General features: G+C 52.6%; 2 protein-coding genes across 2 annotated transcripts; one reads left to right on the plus strand and one right to left on the minus strand.

The window, feature by feature from the left end:
* Positions 1-269: 269 nt before the first annotated feature.
* LOC141735038 (olfactory receptor 10AG1-like) lies at positions 270-3640 on the minus strand. Its single transcript, XM_074567464.1, has 3 exons — positions 3538-3640; positions 2307-2400; positions 270-1356 (listed from the first exon to the last, which is right to left on the minus strand). The coding sequence occupies exons 1-3, from the start codon at positions 3638-3640 to the stop codon at positions 270-272; spliced, it is 1284 nt and encodes a 427-aa protein (XP_074423565.1).
* Positions 3641-5778: 2138 nt separating this feature from the next.
* Positions 5779-8174, plus strand: LOC141735050 (olfactory receptor 14J1-like). Its single transcript, XM_074567475.1, has 2 exons — positions 5779-5854; positions 7234-8174. Exon 2 carries the CDS (start codon positions 7257-7259, stop codon positions 8172-8174), a length of 918 nt encoding a protein of 305 aa, XP_074423576.1. The 5' UTR covers positions 5779-5854; positions 7234-7256.
* Positions 8175-15560: the final 7386 nt, after the last annotated feature.

The raw sequence follows: 15560 nt of genomic DNA on the forward strand, positions 1-15560 counted from the left end.
ATCTTTCATCATGTGTATCAATTTCTGGGCATCACTGGCTACTGACCATGCTTTGACTATTTCCCTTTAACATTATTTGGTCAGACACAGCTTGAAGTAGCTGTTTGCATTAAACTACTCAGAGGCACTGAAGATGCTCTAGAGTACAAAGATATCAAGGTGGGACACAACATAGGAGGAATGCCTCACGACACCTTTCCCTTTCTTGAGGAGGATGAAAGCCAGGCTGGACACATGGTTTTGTTTCAGCAGATATGAGATGCCTTTCTTCAGGCAACCATGTAGCCCAGTGGGACTTTTTTGGGACTATTTGAGAGGATTTTACGTACTCTGTAGTACCACTTTGTCTGTAGGAGTCTCTTCAAGGCAATTCTCACTTCCTTATTCCTCAGGCTATAGATGACAGGGTTAAACACTGGGGTAAAAATTGTGTAAAACAGGGTAAGGTATTTGTCGGTGTCTACGGAATCCCTTGACTGTTGCTTTAAGTAGACGACGGTGGCTGAACCATAGAAGAGTGTCACCACCGCGAGGTGTGAGGAACAGGTGGAAAAGGCTTTGTGTCTGCCCAGAACTGAAGGTATTTTCAGAATTGCCCTGATAATTTTAATGTAAGAAATAACTATTAAGGAGAAGGGAAAGATTGCAAATACCAGGATGATGGTGTACAGCGTCACTTGGTTCCAGAACGTGTCTGCACAGGCCAGCTCCAGCACAGGGGGCACATCACAAAAAAAGTGATGAAGGTCATGGGATGCAAAGAAGGGCAAGGTGAACACCTGGTAGCTCTGTCCTACTTGCACTGGTATGACAGCCACCCACGACCCCACCACCAGTCTGATGCGGAGACCCCTCCTCATGAGGAGAGGGTAGTGCAGGGGGTCACAGATGGCTATGTAGTGGTCATAGGCCATGACAGCCAGAAGAAGGCACTTGATGCTGCCCAGCAAAACCAGGAAATACAGCTGGGCAGCACAGCCAAGGAAGGAGGTCCTGCCATCCTCCAGCAGGAAACCCACCAGCATTTTTGGCAGAGTGACTGATGTGTAGCAGATCTCCAGGAAAGACAAGTTCCTCAGGAAGAAATACATGGGGCTGTGGAGGCTTGAGTCCACCACTGTAATGAGCGCAATCAGGCTGTTCTCTGTGAGGACCATGAGGTAGATGACCAGCAATACTGTGAAGCACAAGCCCTGCAGGCTGGAGTGGTCAGAAAATCCCAGAAGAATGAATCCAGATCCACTGGTGTGACTCTCCAGGCCTTTTCTTTGGGGCATTTTTCCTGCACAGAGCAATTCAAACAACAGGCTCTCAGAGGATGCTGGTGGCCTGTCCACCATCACAGACACTTCAAGCCTAGAGAAAGACTACAAACATCAGCATACGCGCGATTGCAGGATTAGGCGAGTTTGACCAAGGTATGCATGAGTGTTTGGAAATCTAACGTGGGTCGCTTGCGGAGGCGAGGTTTGTAAAGAGAGAGAACAGAGTCCTTGAGCCTGAATAACTGGGGGTTTTATTGTCATATGGGTAAAAGAAACTTGACTTTCTCCTTTAGAGGTGATTTTATTAAATAGAACACCTAGTGAAAGATGAGAGAAACGGAAGAAAAGAGACAAATACTAGTGCCTTTAAGGACAGCCTTACTTACGTTCCTTGTCCAGATCTCATAAGAGGTGCATTTAATGTAAGAACATTAAGAAGGAATAGGGTTAAAAGGGGGGGAAGGATGAAAAAGGGGAAGACTAGGCAAGGAGAGGCAAACAAACCAAAGCAAGGCAAGGTATGACTTGATTCTTAGACCTTAGTGAGAGAGATTAATCCCAGCTCTCCTCACATGGGAGAGCTCATCCCCTGACGCTCCGTCCACACACAAAGATCTGGGTGACTTAGATCTGAATCATCAGTTTTTACCTAGTGAAGGGTGAATCCCATCAGAAGTAACACAGGCTTCTCTCTGCCAAAGAATCCAGTGACACTGATGCGTCCATGGCACATTTAAACAAGACAGAGAAGCAGCAGGTTATGCTTAAATTACCAGTTTTCAGGGTGCTAAAAGACATTTTTGTGCAAGCAATCAAACTGCTTTATGCAGCTTTCAATCATAAGGAGAAGAAAGTGATTAAAAGCACGTGATATCCCCATGACACCCAATTTTCCTGGACAGGTCAGGCGTCTATAACTTTTGCATAAGTCCTGAATAATTCAGCGTTCCCAAACCTGCTGCTCTGTCACTTGGATTTCTGACAGCTTACAAATCCAGCCGAGGGCCCATTCACTCTGATCCCAACCCTGCAAGCCCTCACAGAAGCAGAGCAGTGCTCTTGCTGCCTGGGGAGCTCAGCCCTCCCTTCACATTGCCCCCCTTCCCAGAGCAGAAGGGCTTCTTGCTGGGCACACCTGAAGGGTGTCAGCTACAATCAAGCAGCACCACAACAGCAGGTGGCTTCTTATGGAGAAGGGACTCAGCTGAGAGATGTTTAGGAATCTCAGTTTGAGGTGGGGTCAAGTGGTCATTGCATGAGGAATATGCCATTTGCAGCCTGGATATCTAGGTAACTCAGCTCTTGTCAGAGTCAACGGAGAAACAAGGAACACAGTATATGAGAACTGAAAAACAGTTCATCTGACCCAAGGGTCTGACTTGGGTGACACACAGTGGTGCCTCCAGCCTCCAGATCATGAGGAAGTGAGAGGCAACTGCTCAGGCCTTGAGACAGCACTGACAAGGTGATACCAGCTTGTCTGTCCATCCCAGTTGTGCTCCCACTATGCTCAAGTTTGTTTCTTTTGTGACAAACTTACCATGGTAATCATTGCCTGATAGGATGATACAGATTTCATTACACACGTGCTGTTGGGTTAAGATAAGTGTTAGGTCAGGGTTAGTTAAGTTTCAGGTTCAGGCTTAAATTAGAGCTAGAATTCACGTGGTTTAGGGTTAGATTTCAAATAGGTTGAGGTTGGGGTTTGGTTAGGGTAAGGGTAAGGTTGGGGTGCGGGTTACAGTTAGAGTTGAGGGTTATGACCTGGGGTTGGGGTAGAGCTAGGGTCAGGCAATGATTAGGGTTAGGATTAAGATAAGGTCAGGGTTATGTTCAGAGCAGGGTTAGGTTACGGTTCGGGCAGGGTAGGGTTAGGGTTAGACACCTGCTGGACAGTGTGCGTCTTGCTGTGCTCCTCTTCCAGTGAGTGCCACGGTCATTAAAATCCCCAATAAGACCTGGCAATTCTTTGGGTTTCTTGAATAAGCCTTTCTCCGCTTCCTTATCCTGATTGCAGGTGCTTTGTTTCCCACACTAAGAGGCCTCTCCTCTGATCCTCACCCACAAAGGGCTCACCCAACCTCTTGCACATCCCACAGAGGAGCTCCATAAGAAAAGACAGCAGGAAAAGATGAAGAGTTCACCAATCCCAGTTTCAGCATTGAGACAGCCAAAACTCAGGGGAGGTCTTGTAGGAGCAACCTCCTGTAAATCCACCCCCATCATACTCGTCTTCCTCCCCTTTTATGTTTGCCGAATTAGCACGGCCCACCCCACTCATTATGGGGTAGTTCCATCTCAGATGTCTCCTCCTCCTGGCTGACGTGTAGCATCATTTTGGTGGGGAGAGAACTATAGTCATACATGTTTAGCATGATCTCTATAATCTTCATTATCATATGCAGGGGTGTGCGCGCTTTCATATGTATTTCATGGATAATGAAGCAAAGGTCACTTCTCAGACACAATGGCCTTGAGAACTGAGAACTAGCAAGCTCACCACACGAGTGGCAGAGCTATCTTGTCTTCACAAGACAGTTCTCCCACACTTTCCGGTGCTAGAACTGTGAGCCTTATCAGTTCTTTGAAGGCCAGGCCTGCATTATTTATTTCCTTGCGAGTGTTGGAGGCTTTCCATTGAAGGCTTGGAGGGCCTTCTGCCCCTTGTCAGGGAATTTACAGTCTGTCTCTTACAACTAGCAGCCGGAGCTTTCCCAGCACTCCTCGCCATTTCTTCCACCAGTATCAAAACTCTGTGGTAGTACATGGGACTCCAGCTCCTCCGCTCTGTGCCCCAGGCTGAGGGTGTTGGTGCACTTTTGGTGCACTGCATCACTTCAGCTGGAGCACTGGGGCCACGCTCAGCCTTGTCACTAAGTACCAAGTCCCCAAGACCCAGTATGTGCAATGCTTTGCTTGAGATCAGAGACATGCTGGAGTGGACGGAGGGCAGCAATGTGAAAGCACCAAAAGTGAAAATCCTGTTCACCCAGAGGCCAGAAAAGCAGGGCTGGGCTCCGTAGCCCTGCCAGGAAAAGGCTTTGATGCTCCCAAAGGGCTGTGCTGGAGGGGAAGTTGATCTCCAGGAGGACAAGGTGCTGCTGAAAATGTCCTTGGGTGTGGAGATGCTGTGATCGAGGAGCACTGTGACAATCAGTCGCCTGTTCCTTGGTTATATCACCGAGGGGCTCAGCAAAGGATTGTTGGAAGAAGACTCAGCAGAGTCTGGGAACAGCCAAATGAGTTGAGCCCTCAGTGTGATGGGCTTCTTGTTCATGACCTGCTCTGCGTCAACTGGGTGGAGATGGGTCAGACTGGGCCTCACTGCAGTGGTGGTTTCGGTTGCTGATGGACAGAAACCAAACCTGCCTGGGCTGCCACATAGGCTTGCCCAAAGGAACCAAATCTGCAATGCTCTCTGGGTTGTCTGTCATGCATCTGCTCTGATCAGGAATGGCTTTCCCGTAGGTGCTGTGCTGTCCCTGCCAGCAACCTGCAGTTGTTCTGGAGGGCGCTGGCATCTCAGGTGGCACAACAAACCGTATGTGGCCACTGAGGAGCTGTCCTGAATTAGGTTGAGCAATGGGGGAATGTCCATGAGACACCTGCCACTACAGTCAGCAGAGATCTAGGAAATACAGCTGGTGGAGAAGAGAAAGAGAGGGACTTAGCTGCATTTGGTCAGCTGACTACCTCTGTGGGTGCTGTGGATGTAAGGAATATTGAAGGTTTTATCTGTCCAAAATGTAACATCTACTTTCATTTCCATCTACCAAAGGAATTCCTCACCAGGCTCCAGGATGTTGCCCCCAGATGCTGCCTTGTGTCTCAGCATTGCTGCATTAGAGCTTGCAGTCACCTGCACATATCCTGGGCAAACTCTGGTGTCACCTCAAATGTCACCAGGTGTTCCCACCTGAACAACTCCCTCACTCTCCATTAATTAGCAAGGGAGTGGACACAAACAGCTCACTTGCAGGTGCTCATCTTGTGCACACCTGAACGGAGGCAAGAAGAATCCCACCTCCTGTGGGTTTGTGGCAGGAATGGGAGGGAGCTGAGTCCCCTTCTGGCCCGAGGGCTACAGAGCCGGGATGAGATGCCTTGATTGACTCGGCTGAATTCCTTCCCTCAGCAGGAGGGATAAAGGCGATTACTCCCTATCCCTGTCTGGGTGTCCTGACAAATGATGGGATGAGAAAATATGATTCTTGAGACTCACTGTTTTCCTGATACACGAAATGACAGTGCAGGAAGGAAGAGCCTCTCCCCAGCTTAGTGATTGCTTCATCCTGTTTCCCAGCAGGTTCCCCTGGAGCCCCGGGGACACCTGGAGGGAGCCCCGAGGGGGCAGAGAAAGGGCTGCCTTAGGCTGGTCCTCTGCTGCTGAGCTGGGCTGGGCTCCTGGCATGGAGGGAGCTCATGGCAAGCGGGCAGCGCTGCAGAGAGACAGCTCTGCCCAGGAGCAGGGCTGCGGGTGCTGCCTGCGGGCACCAAAGGGGAGTGAGGCAGAGCGAGGTTAAAGGCAGTCAGCAACGGGAGGGTGCTGAGAGTTCACTGGCGGTAGATTCTTCTCAGCCCTTGACACGGTAAGTCTCAAGCTGTAGGGAAGTAAAGATGCAGTTCCTGGAGGGACCTCCTAGAGCTGGTTCCTCCCTCTTAGGATCTGTCAGAGTAACTCTCAGAGTTTCCATAGCATAGAGGAGGAGGATGTGCTCCTGAGCAGGGATTCTCTGCTGCACTGTCAGAGGGAGAGGGCATGATGGCTGCCTTTCTTCCAGGGACGTCTGCAGGGTGTAAAGCCGGCTGTGCAGCCAGGGGTGCCCAGGGCTGTCCTTCCGAGCTGGGTCCCTGCACCCAGGGGCTGTGTGCTGGGGCAGGGACATATCTCCTGCCAGGGTCAGCTCTCGTCCAGCGCAGGGACCTCTCCATGAAGATTCTGAAGGGAAAAGCTGTGGGTGGAAGGAGCAACTGCTGTCAGGGAAGGGTCCTACTGCATTCAAGAGGGTGCTGCATGGGTCAGGGCTGCCCACAGCTCCAGATCACCCCCAGAACACTGGCAGAGGCAGCATTTACAGAGGAAGCCCAGGGCAGGTCTACCTTAAAGATGAAGACCTTTCCATGGTCTGTTGCTACAGCATTCTCTGAAGGGAAAAGGGAAAGCAGCTGTCTAGTTTTAATAAATCACTAAACTCTTACACTAAAGGATCAGCAGATCTGCCAGAAACCGCACCTTCACCGACCGTGCCTTCACCCACCCCTCTCCCTACACACAGCACCAGCAGCACCTTTGCTTCCAGCATCGGGCTTTCTCTCATCTCCTCCTTAGGAGCCACAAAGAGGGAGATGCCCCTGGGCAGTGCCCTGCTGCCAGGAGGGGTCTGCAGGGCAGAGCTGAGCCACCAGCGCATAGGATGGGCTGTGGGAGCAGGGACAGGGAGGAGACCTGGGCACAGAGAAGCAGCTCCTGGCAGGGGCAGCTCCAGGCAGCAGAGAGCCACTCCAGCCGGCTGCATCCCTCTCTGCTCCACTGCACAGGGAAAGAGAAACCAGATGGGAGAAACCGACTTTGAAACTGGATCCTTCCCCAAACAGTAACAATAGTCCATTTTCTTCTTCAAGGACATTGTCAGGGGGACCATTGTCCAATGGAGGTGTAAGCACAGGACACTTGGGTGGTGCCCGGCAGGTCACTGGTGTGCAGAGCAGCTCTTCTGACTCTGCACTAGGGCACAGAGAGCCCTTTTGTCCCTCAGGGCTCAGCAGTGTTCAGGCGAAAGGCAATGGGAAAAAGAAGGATTTCTGCCCCTGCAAGGAAAGTGCCCTCAGTAGCACAAACCTGATCTCACAAAAAGGAGCTGAATGAAATTATTACAAAGGAGAAGTCATCGCGGGGAGATTTTTGGGGAAAAAAAGAATGGGATTGGCTCAGTCTGCCTTAATTTGTCAATGTCTTCTCTTTCAACAGTCCCCCACACTGAAGGTGAACAAATGTCCAATGGCAGCTCCATCACCCAGTTCCTCCTCCTGCCATTCGCAGACACACGGGAGCTGCAGCTCTTGCACTTCTGGCTCTTCCTGGGCATCTACCTGGCTGCCCTCCTAGCCAACGGCCTCATCATCACCACCGTAGCCTGTGACCACCGCCTCCACACCCCCATGTACTTCTTCCTCCTCAACCTCTCTGTTCTTGACCTGGGCTCCCTGTCCACCACTGTTCCCAAATCCATGGCCAATTCCCTTTGGGACACTGGAGCCATCTCCTACACAGGATGTGCTTCACAGGTATTTTTTTTCTTTTTCTGTGCTGTAGCAGAGTTTTATCTTCTCACTGTCATGTCCTATGACCGCTACGTTGCCATCTGCAAACCCCTGCACTACGGGACCCTCCTGGGCAGCAGAGCTTGTGTCCACATGGCAGCAGCTGCCTGGGGCAGTGGGTTTCTCACTGCTCTGCTGCACACGGCCAATACGTTTTCATTGCCCCTTTGCCAGGGCAATGCTGTGGACCAGTTCTTCTGTGAAGTCCCCCAAATCCTCAAGCTCTCCTGCTCAGATGCCTACCTCAGGGAATTTGGGCTTATTGTGGTTAGTGCCTTGTTCTCTTTTGGTTGTTTTGTTTTCATTGTGCTGTCCTACGTGCAGATCTTCAGGGTCGTGCTGAGGATCCCCTCTGAGCAGGGACGGCACAAAGCCTTTTCCACATGCCTCCCTCACCTGGCCGTGGTCTCCCTCTTTCTCAGCGCTGCCATGTTTGCCTCCCTGAAGCCTTCCTCCATCTCCTCCCCGTCTCTGGAACTGGTGGTGGCAGTGCTGTACTCGGTGGTGCCTCCAGCAGTGAACCCCCTCATCTACAGCATGAGGAACCAGGAGCTCAAGGATGCATTGCGGAAATTGATGACCAGATGATTTTCAAAAGCAATAAAATTTGTCTTCTGCAAATCACTCATAATGTAACTCATTAGAGGCCAAGTCCATCTCCTGTAGGTTTGTTGGGTATGGTTGTGGTTTTGGGGTTTTTTTGCTTTGCTTTACTTCTTATACTGATGGCCACAAAGAAATTTTGTCATTTGTGCTGTTCCTAATGATGCATCTTTCCAAATTTGTGAGGCCCGCAGACTATGTAAATGAGGCCCTGTGCTCTCTGTCTATTTGAAAGAAATAAAGAACTTTCCAGTGACTTGTTTGCTCAAAATCCTTCCTATGAAGCCCTCTCTGGAGCTGTAGGGCAATGCCTGTGTGCAGAGGCAAAGGGGAAAGAAGAGGAGAGAGGAGAGGGAGGAAGAGGAGGGAGAACCAGCCTTGGTCTTCTCAGAGCTGCTTTCTTTCCATTTCCACATTTTCCATTCTGATCCTTTGCCTTCTTGGAAGGCCCGATTGCTCTGGCAGCTCTCTCACATTGCTGTGGTGTGGCGGCCCTGTGAGCACAGGCAGGGGCAGGGACGGGTCAATTCTCTGACAGAGCTGGTCTCCCTAACAGCACCTCCATCACAGCAGGGAATGTCCTCAGGGCAGTGCCTGAAGGTCCTCAGGCAAAAAGACGTTTGGAAGGGCTTCTCCAAGAGTTGCTGTCAAGAATATGACCAGGGAAGTTCCCCACAAATGACACCACCAGTGTAGAACTTAATTGTGCAAAGTGTGCAGGGTGGAGACAAGCAGCAGCTCCCTTGCTCAGCCAGGGCTCCTGGGCAGGACATGAAGGACCAGCAGACCAGGTTCTGGTCAGGTCCTGTGTGTGCTGGACACCCCAGGGAAGCTGCCACAGGGCAATGGTCACACACCTGGCTAATAACAACCACAGGCATGAGCATGATGTTCGTGTGGTGAGATTAACCTGAGTGAGCACAAACACCATCAGCTGTTGCTGGGGCCTCCATGAAGGCCTGTGGGACAGACAGTGGCTGGAGGTCACTTCACTTGGAGAGTAATGTCCCCTGGGAAACCCCCTGAATGCATCCCTGGGGTGGGCTTCCTTGACCCCAGGTCCCTGTGTCCATTCCTCACGCCGTGGGGCACCTCAGAGAGGTGCCGAGCAGGGAGACACAGCGCGGGGCTGAGGTGCTGCCGGCCTCCGGGAGTGGCAAGAGGAGGCCATGGAGTCTGCTGCAGGGCCTCTGCCCGTGCCAGGGAAGGACTCGTGTCTCTGAACAGCCCTGCCAGAGCCCTGACAGTGCTGGGTGTGTCTCCAGGCACAGCCTGTGTGCTACCTCACCCTCCCCTCTCTTCATGGCCTGTCCCTTTTATTACACGGTGTGACAGAAGCGCCTCTGTGGGGCATCTCACCTGTGCAGTCAGAAAGGGTTCTGCAGGCGTGAGTGGCATCGCCCTCTAGAAGATGGCATTTCTCACCTTTCACAAAGCACAGACCATGTCTAGGGAGTAGGAATGTAGCCGGAGGCACACACCCCTCCATGTTTCACCTCTCTGAACGTCGATCACAGGTTTTTTTAAGCACCTAACAGGGAAGCAAATGCCCTAAGTAATAGATGTCCTCAACCTTCAGAAAAAGTCTCTTCCTCCTCTCTTTCTCATGACCTACCCCATCACTGGGGTTGGGAACACCCTCCTCGTCATGTTGATGCTGCTGGAAAACTTGGAAACCTGCTCCAGCTCCAGCATCCTGACTGTCCCCCGACTGGGGACAGCACAATCTCTGCTCACAGCAATGGTTACTGCTCTTTCCTGCACCTTTGGCGTGTACGCAGTGTTTCCTGCTGGTGGCCACATCCTACGAGGAGTACTGGGCTGTATGCCACCCCCTGCTCTCTGCAAGGCTCGTGAACTGGAAGGGTTGTCTCCAGAAGAAGGCTGCACCTTGGCTAGGGGGATTCTGTCATCTACAGCAATCATTTCCTTCTTGTCCCAGGTACATGTTGCGTTCCCCACGTACTGGACCACTTCTTCTTGTGCGGGTGAAACACTGAAACAGGTCTCCTGGAGAGGTTGTATGTACCCAGTCTCTGGAGACATTCAAGGTCAGCTTGGACAGGGCTCTGAGCAACCTGTCTCATTGGAGATGTCCCTGTTCACTGCAAGGGGGGTTGGACAAGATGACCTTTAAAGGTCCCTTAAAACCCAAGCCTGTTTATGACTCTATGATTCGGTGGGTTTGCACCAATGCTGAAACTCTCCTGACGTGAAACCATGACACTCATGGACTTTGTTTTCATAACCTGCTTTTTAGACCCATTCTTGCCCTTCCTGTTCATGCTGGTATCCTGTGAGTGCATCAGAGCTGCACTTGGGGGCAGCTCTCCTGCCCAGCAGGGGCAGGCAGAAGGCCTTCTCCACCGGTTCCTCTCATCTCCCTGGAGCCACTCCTTTCTGCGGCACCCTCCTCACTGTCAGTGGGATGCCCAGAACAGCCCTCCGGAGAGAGTTTAACAAAGCCCTCTTTCAACACGCACCTCACCCCTGCTCAATCCTCTCATCTCCAGCCTGAGGAGAAGAAAGGATTGGGGGTCGGGAGGAACTGACAAAAACAGCTTAGGAAAGCTGTCAGCTGCAGAGAGATGCCGTTGGAGTTGTGGGCTTGTTGGAAGAAATCCCTTATGGTTCTCTTTTGAAGTGACCCAAAGGGCCTGGACAGGTAAGAATTGTGTCCTGGGCACTCCTCTGGAAGTGTGTCATAGTGAGAAGGCTTTTGGTGTCAGGGAGATGGAGAAGGCTGGCCAGTGTCATTGTGACACCTCTCTCCAACACCTTGGAAAGGCCAGAGCTGTCAGAGAGGTTCCTGGGGCCTTGGAGAAGGCAGACAGTTTTCAAAAAGGCAGGAAGGAGGATGGGGATGATTACAGACTGGTCAGCCTCACCAGGGAAGGTGATATGACAAGTCCTCCTGCAGCCATCTGCAGGCATTTGAAGGACAAGAAAGGGGTCGCAGAAGACATGTGGGAGGGAAAAGAAGGGGATGTTGTGTACCCGGACTTTAGCAAGGCCTTTGACGTGGTCTTCTGTAGTCTCCTTAGAGCCAGCTTGTTGCCAGCCGGGCTGAAGAAGTGGACGGTGTGGTGGGTGGGAAGCTGGCTGATTGCTGAGGAGAGATGTCATCTGTGCTACAAAGTCCTCCTGGCGGCCAATTCCTAGTGGCATCCTTCAAAGACCAGCCCTTGACAAGAAGTAGGGAACATTTTTATTATCCCTCTGGATGATGGGAGAAAATGCACTTTCCTCTCCTTTGTGGATGATGCCAAGTTGTGGGGAGCCCTTGCAGAATCTCACCTAGTTAGCACTCTTGGTAGCAGGAGAGTTGGGCAAGATGACTGTGGTGGGTTACACATGGCTGGCCATCAGGTGCACACCAAGCCATGGGAGGTTCTCACCGCTCCTCCTCAGCATGACAAAGGGAGAAAAGAAGGTGAAAATACTCATGGGTAAAGATAAAAGTAGCTTGACAGAGGGGGACAGTCTGTGTGTGTGAGGACAAAAAAAAAAAAGAAGCAAGCAAAAAGCAAAGGCCATACGCAGAAGGAGAGGAAAACCAGATGAGATTGTTTCCTCTACTTCCTGTCAGGAGACAATATCAGCTACCTCCTGGGAGGCAACGATTCTATACATATAGCAGTCTCTTTGGAAGACAAATGTGTTAATTATGAATATCATCCCCTTCCCCATCCTTTCTCTCAGCTTTTCTTGCTGAGCATGATGTCATATGGCACGGAATATCCCTTTGGTCAATTCAGGGCCCAGCCCAACCACTTGCCCGCCCCAAGTGTACTACCTTCAGAGGGGGTGGGAGAGACAGCCTTCACGTGGCGCGAGCACTGCTCAGCGATAGCCAAAACATTGGTGCAGGACCAACACCCTTCTAGGCACGAGTAGGAAGCGCAGCAGTGTAGGGGCTGCTATGGAGAAAGTTAACTCCCTCCCAGCCAGACCCAGGACAACGCTGTTCAGGGGTCTCTTCCAACCTGCGCCGTCCTAGGGTTCGAGGAATCTTTTCCTTGGAGAGCTCTTTGAAGACAGAACAGACGGAGGAAGAAGAAGAAACAGGCAGAAGGTGAGATACAAAATGCACCAGTATAAATACAGCAGCTCCTCTGAGGAACGTTTCTCCCCTCAAACCGTTGGCAGGAAATCTGTGAGATAAATTTGATGAGAGAAGCTCCCTTTTATCTGCTCAGAGACTGGGCCACAAGGAGGGTGATGGGTGGGTACGGGATCATGGGGTCAATTGGGTCTCAGGAACTCATCATCCAGGAGGAAGGCAATGGCGGTGAAGGAGCTATGAGGTCACTTCTGCCTCTGGAGGGGACAGGCTACAGCAGGAATGTGGCTGGGAAAGGGACTGTGAGGTCCCTTCTTTCTGAGAGAGATGACAAGTCAGCCCTTGGCTCATGGCTGGGCTCTGTGCTTTTAAGCTCATGTCTGCCAGTGTCTCTGACAGGCCGGCAGAAGGCCCCTGGGTGGCACATTGACTGGGAGATGCCCTCTGCTGAAGGACCCAGGCTCACTCCAGGAAGGGGACTTATATTTTGGTTCTCACGTCTCTTCTACATTAGTACCTGAAGGGACAGCAGCAGGCACACAGCTTGATCATGTCTATACAAGAAGCTGAAAGGCTGGCAGCCTTGGGACATCATGGTGAGCCTGCTTCTGTCTGGTCTGGTGAAAGGCCACCAGAAGGCTGATGGGCTGGGATGGCTGCTTAAAGGTTGTTTCCCAGCTGGTGGAGCTTTCCTTGGAGGTTGGGAACTGCAGGAGAGGGAAACACTGCCACACAGTGCAGCTTGGAAGGTGGAGAGTGGCCATGAGGAGGAAGAAATATCACTCCAAGGGTAGGGCTGTGGTACGAGAAGTCATGCAGAAGGAGTCTGAGATGAGTCCATCTCTGTGTGTCACGGAACAAAGTGTGAGGGTGGACAGACGTCGGTGAGTGTCTGGAACTGCCAGGGTGAGAGCAAGGTGGGGAAGCAACATGGGTGTCTCCAGCCGGCAGGGAAAAAGAAGCAGCTGTGGGACAGCGTAGGACACGCTGTGGTGGAGATGGCAAAGGGCACTGGCAAGGCTGGAAGTCACCAAGAGAACCCAAGTCTTTGTCCCCTTGGGCACAGCAATGACACCTCTGCCACCAAGGCCTGTGAGGAGACATGTTGTCCTGAGGCATTGGGGGGGCCTCCTGGCCTCCTTGCACACCCCCAGCGCTGCTGGAATGGTGACTTCAGACATGGTCGGTTTAGTTAGGAGATGTGGAAATTCATGAAAGATGAGGGAGATTAAATGCACAGCCTGAGAGGGAGCACTGAAAAAATGCAAATCGAGTTCTGCTGGTTTGGAAGGTCAATAGTTCTCCGCTTGCTATTCATGCACGTCCAGAAATCTCTTTATTTTCATCGCATGGGAAAACACTGATGACGTCCCCCAGGGACGTCGTTGGCTGCCTGTGGCTGAGGCTGCAGTTGAAGGATCAGGAAAAGGTAAAGCGGCTGGAGAAGGACAGAAAGGGCATCCATCTGGAAGCTGCCCCCAGCCGGAGACAAGAGGCCACCGGCCCCTGCGGGTGAGGAAGGGTCCCTATGAGTAGTCTTCAGCAGGCCAGGTGGCCACCGTGCGCCACAGGGTCTGTATGTGGAACCAAAGGTGCGGCACGGCCATGCAGTGTGTGTGCGGGCGTGTGAGGGTGTGTGTCTGGGAAGCTTGACCATCGTAAGAGCTGAGAGATGCAGAGACAGAAGCATCTGAACTGTAACATTCTCCTGACGGCATCAAGAGTGGGAACTGCGTTGAGTCCTGGGGCCTGGGGGCCATGTCACCCCTCTGCTGCATGCGGGTCCCTCCCCGTGCCTGTGCCCCCACAGCCTTTGCCTCACTGGTCTCGCTTTTTTGCTTGCCTGTGCCTCTCTTCGGGCTGTTCTTGTATCCTGCTCCCTGCCCCTGCTCTAGTTTCCAAACCCCTCTCTTTCTCTGCCGTTCTTCCTGGCCCTTTTGTGTTTCCCCTTGCTCTCCCTCTGTCCCACTCCCTGCTCCTCTTTTTCTCTTCCTCTGTCTCTGTCCTGAAGCACATTGCTGGTTTTCCCTCTGGAATCTTGGGGGGGTTCCTCATATCCTGGAGTGAAGAGGTGGAGGGGCAGCTCTACATGTGGGGCAGGGGCTGCATTAACCCCCCCACCTCCCGCTGCATGAATGGCCGCAGGTAGAAGCAATGTGAAACAAACATCAAACATTTAATGACTTAAGAAGGAAAGCGAGACGTGGTAGAGGGCTGGGGCTGGAGTGGCTGGGTGCGGGTCGCATGCCACAGGGATTTGTGCTCCCCACCTTCCCTATCAACCCATCAACAGTGGTTGGGGGGGTGTGGGGCACTTTGCTCATCCCCCAGGGTTTGGGATCGCCTGGTGGGCACGTTGTTGCCATGGCATGCCTTCCTCTTGCTGCTGCCCACGTGCTGCCTGCTGCTACCAGCTGCCGCACCGTCCCCCTTCAGCTTTCCCTCGCCCAGGGTTTTTGAGTGTTTGACCACCTGGCACACCACCATCTTCTTTCTCTTCTTGGGTGGGATATTGTCCCGTGAGGAGGTCTCTTCCATTCTTTGGGTGCCCTCTGGCACGGGGCGCTTTGCCTGCTTTCTGCCCGCCTTCCCTGATCTGGGCACTACCCAGTGGGGGACGATGCCCGGCGGCAGTGGCAAGCAGCTCAAAAGCACCCGGGGCTGCCTGTGCGGTGCCTCCTCCACCAGCTGGGCCTTGCGGGGCAGATGGTGCTGGGGGGCAGCTGCGGAGTTCAGCAGAGGACTCTCTGGAGGACCCTCTGGACGATCCTTCACGGGACTCTCCATGGGACTGTCCCCACAAGTCTCTACAGGACAAAGTGGCAGCCAGGTGGGGAGGACCGTTCCCACCCCGCCCTGTGTCCCCTTGGGGTCCAGCAAGGGGGACGTTGCCACCCCTAAGAAGGGGTAGGCCTCTCCCAGCATCGCCACCACCACTTGCTCCTCAGGGCAGTCACCCTCTGCCCTGTACTCAGAGAATTGGCAGGGCTGGTTGGGGAAGGCAGTGCTGGTGAGACTGGTGGAGATGTCGAGGGCATCAGGGACGGTGTCCTCGCCCTCCAGGGTGTCGAGCCAGGTGAGCATGTCGGTGATGTCCACGTTGAACTCCTGGAAGTGCTCGTGCTCATCCTGAAAGTGCAGGTTGTCCCCTGCCAGCTCGGGGAAGGCCTCGGCAAAGCTGTGTGGCCGCAGCTCGGGCAGGACCAGGGGCTTCTCCGGGGTGTCCAGGATGGTCACCCCTGCTGACAGAGCAATCAAAACCAGCCAGACCCCGTGGCAATGCAAGATTTCCTGGGCATGGGATGCCC

The sequence above is a fragment of the Larus michahellis genome, chromosome 28 (genome assembly GCF_964199755.1).
Source record: "Larus michahellis chromosome 28, bLarMic1.1, whole genome shotgun sequence".
NCBI lineage: Eukaryota > Metazoa > Chordata > Aves > Charadriiformes > Laridae > Larus > Larus michahellis.

Coding starts and splice junctions, on each gene's coding strand:
- LOC141735050 (XM_074567475.1), top strand. CDS start 7,257: ATGTCCAATGGCAGCTCCATCACCCAGTTCCTCCTCCTGCCATTCGCA.
- LOC141735038 (XM_074567464.1), bottom strand. CDS start 3,640: ATGCTAAACATGTATGACTATAGTTCTCTCCCCACCAAAATGATGCTA. Junction 2,401..3,537: donor ACTACCCCATAATGAGTGGG/GTGGGCCGTGCT, acceptor GACACCCTTCAG/GTGTGCCCAGCAAGAAGCCC. Junction 1,357..2,306: donor AAGAGCACTGCTCTGCTTCT/GTGAGGGCTTGC, acceptor GTCTTTCTCTAG/GCTTGAAGTGTCTGTGATGG.